At 40.0% G+C, this 8533-nt stretch overlaps 1 protein-coding gene across 1 annotated transcript in view; it reads right to left on the bottom strand.

Annotated features, from left to right (window-relative positions):
- LOC103601979 (zinc finger protein DZIP1-like) overlaps positions 1-8533 on the bottom strand; it is a gene marked incomplete at its 3' end in the record, with an annotated part of 30275 nt that overhangs the window by 21076 nt on the left and 666 nt on the right. Inside the window, exon 2 of the mRNA XM_008586382.1 lies at positions 8075-8530. Coding sequence (XP_008584604.1) covers positions 8075-8530 — 456 coding nt within the window. The remainder of the gene's footprint in view (positions 1-8074; positions 8531-8533) is intronic.

Here is an 8533-nt window from a genome sequence, read left to right on the forward strand (position 1 = left end):
TTCTTGATAGCATGGACTCTGTCTATCTTTTTCACAGCTTTATCACCAGAGGGCAGCATTAGTACATGATTGAACAAATGCTTGGAAATATTTAGCCTATTAAAATGAATTTTCTGAGGGAAAAAAATCATTTCCACTGATATCTCTAGTTTTCCCGCATTGTCTCAAAAAAAATGTTGTTATAATTTGTTTGGATCAGGATCCAAATAAGGCCCATATCCTAAAACTGGTCATTTTATCTCTTAACTCTCTTTTTAGTCTATAGGTTCCCCCTTCATCTCTCTTTTTTTTTTTTTTTCCTTGCTATTTTTTTGCTGAAGGGACCAAATGCTTGTCCTACAGAGGTTGTCTCAGTCTGGAGTTCACTGACTTCATCCCTCTTGTGTCATTTAACATGTTCTTCTGTTCACTGTATTGCCTCACTCTTAATGAGTCTAACTGCATCCAGACTTCAGGTTTGGGTTTCCCAGAAAACTAACATTATGGCATATTTCTTAGCACTGCATTTCAGAGGTTCTTTAAAGCATCTTTTCAGCCTTCTCTGATAACTGCTATGGTTCATCCACAGGACTTTAGGGACTTCCTGCACTGATGCTGATGTAAATGCAGGCTCTAGGGCTGTGCACAGCATTGGAGAAAGGAAAGGAGAAAGCCATGCCACCCTCACTTCCCAGCCCCACCCCAAGCCCAACGCAGCACATTGCCAGAAGGTATTCTAACAATACCTTTCCAACCTCCAATTCCTTCAGGCTACAGAAAATGGGACATGGATATCCAGCCTTCAGACAGTAATAGTGCTACTGTATCAAGGTGAACAGAATGTTTCAGCAGGGCTAAACATGGGTATGATGAGAGAAAAGGCAAGGCAGTGATGGAGAGGATGCATATACACTACCCTATCAAAAGGAGGAGGAAAAGGGGGAAGAAAGGGAGGAAAGAAAGGAAAGAAAGGAAGAGAGAAAGGGAGAGAAAACACACAGCAGGCAAAGCTAAAGATTATGGGGGGAGGACTATAAATCAAGAAAGAAACAAAAAGGTGTTCTTCGCAATCTCTTCATTCATGCCACAGAACATAAGAGGAGCATGCATTCTATAAAAACAAAATGATTTTTTAAAAAACAGAATGAATTGAAAAAAGAAAGATAAAAAATACGAAAAACAAAGTAAGAAACAAAACATCATCACAGAACAAATAAATTGGAAAAAGCAAAGATCAAAAGAGGCACTGTTAAAAAACAAATTGCTCACTAAAAGAAAGGCTGAGATCATTGATCGAAGTGCATGCAGATTGAGACAGAGATTAAAGCAATTAGAAAGAAACTAACAGATATGAAGGGCTGACTGACAAAAGCCACACAACAGACAGATCACTGGTTTCTCACAAGTAGAGAACCCAAATTCAAAGACTAAATACAAGAGAATTTCCCTGAAATGAAGTAAAAGCTGAGTCTGCTGATAGAAAGTGCTTTCTGGGTTCTAGGAAAAATTGCTACACAATGCTCAACCCCATGACATACCCTACTTAAGCTACTTAGCTTCAAGCAGAAAGAAAAAACTCTTCAGCTATCCGGGCAGAAAAAACAAATCACTCACAAGTAGAAAAAACTTAGGCCAGCCTCAAACTTCTCACAGCAACATTTACTGCCAGAAGACAAGGGAAACATATCTACTAAGTTCAGAGGGAAAGTGTGATCTAAGAACCTTCTACCCAGCCAGTATGTCTTCCAAACCTGAAAGAGTTGGGGGAATTCAGCACTCATTGGTCCTTTGGGTAAGAAAAATCATTTTGACAATCTGACCCAATGAAGAGATGGATCAAAATAAAGAACTCAAGAATGGAGGTGTTGAGGTAAAAGGACTTTGGGTGAGCACATAAATATAGAACCAATAAAAAAACCAGTAAGACATTATGGTTGGGGGAGAGAATGTAAATGTTACAAACCTGGAAAGTGTAACTCAAAAGTGGAGAATAGCACCAACCTCCAATGTGACTGTATTTGGAGATGGGGCCTTTATGGAGGTAATTAAGGTTAAATGAGGCCATAAGGGTGGAGCCCTAATCTGATAGAGTTTTTCATCTTGTAAGAAGAAGAGACATCAGAGAAGGTGGTAATCTACAAGACTGGAAGGGAGGCCTCACCAAAAACCAACTCTGCTGACACCTTAATCTTGATCTTGCCTCCAGAACTGTGAGAAAATAAATTTCTGTTGCATAAACCACGTAATCTGTGGTATTTTGTTATGGCAGCCCTACCAGACTAATACAGATTTATAAGTATATCATTTTTAGAAAGTTTTCAAACTTAAAAACATTGTCTTATGAATATATATGCTCATAAAAATATTTTAAAATATACATAAAAAACGTAAAGAGGAAGGGTACAGGCAAACAGAGATTTCCTCTGGGAATGGAGGGAGGAAAATTATTTATTTCTATAATTTTTAAAATCTTAAACTTTCCCAAAAAGAGAAGATAGGAATATAGCAAAATACTAACATAAGTTAAACCTAGGAGGTAAGTATATGATGTTTGTTACATCAGTTTGCGCACTTTTTTATATGGTTTTAGTATTCTATTATTAGTTTTTATCTGAAAACGAATGAGATTTTTCTTTAAAAAACCCTCCATATACAGATATTCACAATACAGTTGTTTTAATTTTTCTGAATTTTTAAAATGCTTAATAATAAAATGTTGAGGAAAAAAGACCCTTCACATTGCCATTGCTAACCCCCTTATACATGCCGCACAACTCCCCCACCACACACACTAATGAGGAAAAAAGCCTTCAAAAAGCAGACATCTTTAATTTTCTCCAGTCTCAACTACCTAATTCTTGTGATTTCTTGAAGCAAAGGGAAATGCAGACAAAGAGAAGTGATATGAAAATGAATGAGATCATAATTTCACAGGTAAAACTGATCATCACTGGGCCCAATCATTTTGCAAGGGCAAAGAGTCCAGAGCTTGGATTTTCTATCTGGGGGGGAAAGAAAAACTCAGATCATGGCAGTCATACGATTGCTGACATTTTGTAATAAGTTTTGGAATCTGTTATGCCACAGAACATTTTTCCCTTCACTCCCAGGTTTTAGCTAAAATAATAACAACTACATGCCAAGCACTGTTCTAAGCACTTTACAGTGCACTCATTTAACCCCCATTCCATTAACGACTGCTGTGAGGTAGGTACAATTATTTTTGCCATTGCACAGATTAGAAACTGAGACACAGAGAGGTTAAGCAACTTGTCAAGGCCTTGTGGTTTAGAAACTAGTAGAGATGGGATTTTAACCCATGTGGTCCAACGTCCTTTCCCATTACCTTTCCCTGACTAGGCAGGAACACGTGAGCCGAGTCTGCGGCCTGACCCGGAAGAGCATTCTCACACTTCCGGGTTCACATTAGCGCTGTCTACCAGCCAGGCCAGGAAGGGACAGGCCGGGGAGTGGACTATGTGCCTCAATAAATAAATGATTCACACTCCCTCTGGCTTTTATCATCTTTCTAATGCCTGATAGCCTCTTTCTAAGTTAGGGAAAATTCTGCACTCTAAAAGTGCACACAGACCCTCAACAAATTTATCCCGAACCCAGTTTCCTCCTGGGGTTTAGGGTTAGGCCTATTTATCACACTTTTTCCTGAAGGAAAAAAAAAAAAAAAAAAAAAAAAAAAAAAAAAAAAAAAAAAAACGTTTCTCAGAGTGTGACTCCCCTGACCACTAGCATTGGAAAGGTGCAGTATGCCTTTTAACAATGGAGATTACACACTCTGCACCTCTTAAATCAGAATCTCTAAGGTTGGAGCCTGACAGGCAAGTGTTCCACCATGGGGAGGGGAGGAGATGTGGTGAACTGGGGTACATGGCCACCAAAAGACGTCTTCCAATAAGAAGCTAAATACTACACAGGCCTAACAAAAAAGGTCTGCAGGCCCAAATTCAGCCTGTGGGGTGCCACTCTGCAACCCCTGCTTTAAAAAGTGGTAACTTCTATGCTCAAAAGTAGTAAGAAAAATATACTTATTTACTCCTAAATATAATACATATTTGTTATCCCCAGATTTCTGAGGCTTCTTCCCCAGCATGGCTATACTTCATTATAATGTTACTGCTTAGAGGCATGGATGACTCACACATTATAGATTACAGCAGTATAAATAGGTCCCAATCAGGGGTGCCCCCCGTATGCCAGGCTCTTTATACCGATTTTCTCATCAGGGCCTCACAACACTCTGCTAAGAGTGATTGAGGAGCAAGCCAGGATCTAAAAACCAGGTCCATCAGACCCCAAAGCCAAGGCTACCTAATTTACCAGCACTAGGATTAAAATTAGAAACTTAATATAAGTCAGATCATTCTTTACAATGAAATAGTAGGAAGTGGAGGAATCCTATTTATTGCATAAAGACTCTGCCTTAGAAATAATTCCCTTTCGGGCTAAGAAGGCAGGAAGGAATGCTACATAACTTAGTATCAAATTTTCCCATTAATAAAATAACTATAAGACTTTTTAAAAATGCTTTAAAATTTTTATCCTCTAAAACCCTTTGAATTTTCTTGAATATAGGTATGTATATATGTGTTTATATGATAAATGTGTGTGTATATATGTGTATATATGGATTTGAAGTAAAGATAAAAGATATATAAACTTCAGTTTGGAAGGAGCATCCCTTAAAGCATATTACAAAAGAAAAAAAGCGACATAATAAATTAAGAAAAGTGAGGTGCTATTATCTATTCATAGAAAGGAATTTTAGGGCCGGCCCGGTGGCGCACTGGATAAGTGCGCCGCTTGGGAAGCGCGGCGGCGCTCCCGCCCGAGGGTTCGGATCCCACATACAGACCGGTTCCTGCTCACTGGCTGAGCGAGGCGCGGGAGCAACACCGAGGGTTGCGATCCCGTTGCCGGTCCCCGGTCCGGTACGGGGGCAACACTGAGGGTTGCGATCCATTGCCGGACACGGAAAAAGACAAAAGACAAAAAAAAAAAAAAAAAAAAAGAAAGGAATTTTATACTTCTTTCCATGACAACCAAGGATAGAATATGTTGAATTACGTTCAGTACACTTGGTTTAAGAATGTGTATTAGTATGTAAAACATGGAAATGTCTTAAAACAACTTCCATCCAAAATCATTAAAAAATGAGAACCATTTAGTGTGAAGAAATTAACACAACTTATTAGTTAGAATTCCTTTACCAAAATTAAGTAGGATGGAAGCTCTCTATTCCTCCAGATATTTTTTGAGAACTCTCCAAGACAGTGGCTGAGAATAGATGTTAAAGAAACCAACATTTCCACTGGGCCTACTGGGAGCTAGATGCTGTTACATGATTATCTTATTTAATTTCCATAGCAACCAATTTGCCCACAAAAAAATCAAAAGCTCAGAAACATTGTCATAGTATTATCAGTTGCATATTTTAACCTATGTCCCTATGACGGCAAAATGCATGCTTTTTCTCCTCCCCAACACTCATTTCCAACACCAAGGGGCTAAATAACTCGAAGCAGGGACAGAAAATCACTGACAGATTCTAATGTCTGCCTGTGTTGCAGGGGCTTGGAGAGGAATCTGAAACTTCCAGCTATGTAAACAAAAGTTCTTATAATGAGTCTAAGTCCTGTTACAAACCACTGGCAAGCACAGTGCTCCCATTTTGAAGTTTTTAAATGTTTAAAAATAGATAGATCACTGGTACTCTCTGGCCTTTACACATGGCCATCAGACTTGCCCAGCTGTTGAGGTCTCTATTAAATACAAATTCATGTATGCATCCTAAAGCCAAATAACTATTAAACAAAATCAATTGTCTTCCCATAAATCTTATTATAGGCCAAACATCACCATCTTAGGAAACTGGAGTTACAATGATCATAACACTGTGGAACCCAGCCAGTTTACATGCCAACTACTCTTAATGTCAATCTTTGAACACCCACCCCTCCCTGAATTACCGATTCCTACAGCATCTGCACTGTGGCCTCTGGTCTTCTTTTCTATATCCCCCACTATTCCATGAATTCTTAAAAAAGTCGGAGAATTCACAACAAGATCACATGTAGTCACAGCTGACTACTGGGAAGCCACTGTGGAAAGCAACATCCCCATATCAGATGCCGTTCAATGACCCTTCTTCATGCTTTACGATGGAATTCTCAAGAGCCCTGAAAGGTAGCTACTATTAATGTCTCCATTTTAAGATGAGGAAACTGAGGTTTAGAAGTTAAATGACATGCTCAGTGGAACACCTGGGATTCAAATCCAAGTAGTCTAACCCTGGAATTGTCACCTTAAGGCACACACACTGCTCAAAGACTCCACAAAGAGACAATGGCAAGCCGCTTAATAGAGGACGGATTATACCTGTACTATACTACGCTAATGAGGAAAAGGTGATCTGGTCATGCCTACCTCCTCCTGGTCACACCTGAGTACACCACACAGTCAATACTGTCATTCAGAGAGTCTGCCAAGTTGCCAAGAATTGGCAGGTGTCACTTGTTTGATAAAATTGAGTCATTACCTTTTTATTCTTAGATATCATTTGTATTTAAAAATCTTTATTAACAGCTATTTCTATGGTAATTAAATGAATGAAAAAAATGTTTAAACATAAATGTTTTGTATGTTACAGGTTTTAATATTTCACCAGATGGTCAAAAGCTATAATATAATGAACTTTAAAAAATTTTTTAAATGGAATACATTCTATTCATTGTACAAGATAAAGCCATCTTCACACTATTTTATAAATATTTAATTTTTAAACAGCATTTATGAAACAAATAGGCAATTAGTGACTTCAAGCATCATTTGAAGGTTACACCTCAAGGTTGTCTGAACAGGGCCAAACACAATGGTTTTCTAACAGTATTCTTTGTTCAGAACTGTTCCACTAGCTTCAGTACACTTCTCTCAACACTGTTGGGTCAGTCCTAAGCAATATTAAACGAATTATTTTCTCTGCCCTACACCCAATTCTCCAGATTCATGCATGCTTCAGCTCTACTATTTCTAAGTCCACTAAGGCTTTTTAAGCCATACATATTTAGCCAAAACTAGAAAGTACGTGTGTGAAATCAATCTTGTCACTATGTGACATACTTCGATATCTTTATCAAACATCATTTATACCTTTTGTGCTTTCTCCAACTAATCAATAAAAAACATATACATTGATTTGTTATACTCAAGAATTGCAATATTTATCTTGGGCTCAGTGTCTAACCCATAACAGCTGGAGATTAAGATCAGAAAAACAAAAATGTTTAATTCTTTAAATACTGTTGTTACGTAAATGAATGTTCGTGTTCTTAGGAAATATACATATTGAAATATTTAGGGGTCGGCAACTCACTAAGAAATGGTTCAAAAGTAATAACACGTATATAGAGACAGAGGAAATAAAGTAAATGTGACAAAGGTTAATAATTGGTGAATCTGAGTGAAGGGTATATGAAAGTTCTTTGTACTACTCTGGCGACTTTTCTGTCATTTTGAAAATATTTCAAAGTTTTTAAAAATGAAGGAAAAAACCCCCACAAGTTTAAGAATTCCACATCGTTGGAGGGCAATTTTAACATGGTTTTTTTTCATGACATCGATTAGGAGGAGGAAACAGGTTCAACAGCCAGCAATTAGATGACTTCAATAAAGCAGTGCAGATGACGTTAGTTGTTTGATTATTAATTCCCCGGTCGTCTGCAGAAGGTAAGGAGCCAGATCATCTGTGGGTTAAAATGACTGTTTTTGCTTTTTTTTTTTGTCTTTTTTCGTGACCGGTAAGGAAATCACAACCCTTGGTGTGGTGTCGCCCGCACCGCACTCAGCCAGTGAGCACACCGGCCAGTCCTATATAGGATCCGAACCCGCGGCGGGAGCGTCACTGCGCTCCCAGTGCCGCACTCTCCCGAGTGCGCCACGGGCCGGCCCCTGTTTTTGCTTAAATATGCTATTCTGATGTACAGGACAAACCTTGAAAAGAGCGGTGAGACAGGAAAGGTCTCCCAAATGGAAACCGAGTCGTTTATCAGGTTATGAATGGTGCCGACAACGCAGCTCCCACCTGGTAATAGCTGGCCTTGGCCTCCATCACGAGCTGCTGGGTGGAGATCATCCTCTTCCTGCGCTTACACTCCTCCTTGAGCAGCTTCATCTCCCCCGCCTGCTTGCTGAGCAGCTTCTTGCTCTGCTCGCAGTCGCCGAGGCTCAGGCGCAGCCGCTCCTCCAGGCTGTGCAGCTGCGAGCTGAGGAACTCCTGCGAGTGCAGCAGGTACTCGATGGTCAGCTGCGCCAGGCGGATGAGCTTCAGCAGCACCGGGTCCAACCCCGACTGGCATTTGGGGCACTTCTCGTCCTCCAGCTTGCAGAAGGTGATGTTCATGATGTTCTCCTGCAGCGTCAGCACGTCCACGGCCCCCGCCACCTTATCCACGTCGATGGCGCTCAGCCGCCGCCAGTCCACGTTCTCCAGCCGCGGCCGGAACTGGAAGAAGGGCACGGGGCCCGAAGCCACGCCGGGCTG

The sequence above is a fragment of the Galeopterus variegatus genome, unplaced genomic scaffold, assembly GCF_000696425.1.
Source record: "Galeopterus variegatus unplaced genomic scaffold, G_variegatus-3.0.2 Scaffold3969, whole genome shotgun sequence".
NCBI classification, from domain to species: Eukaryota; Metazoa; Chordata; class Mammalia; order Dermoptera; family Cynocephalidae; genus Galeopterus; species Galeopterus variegatus.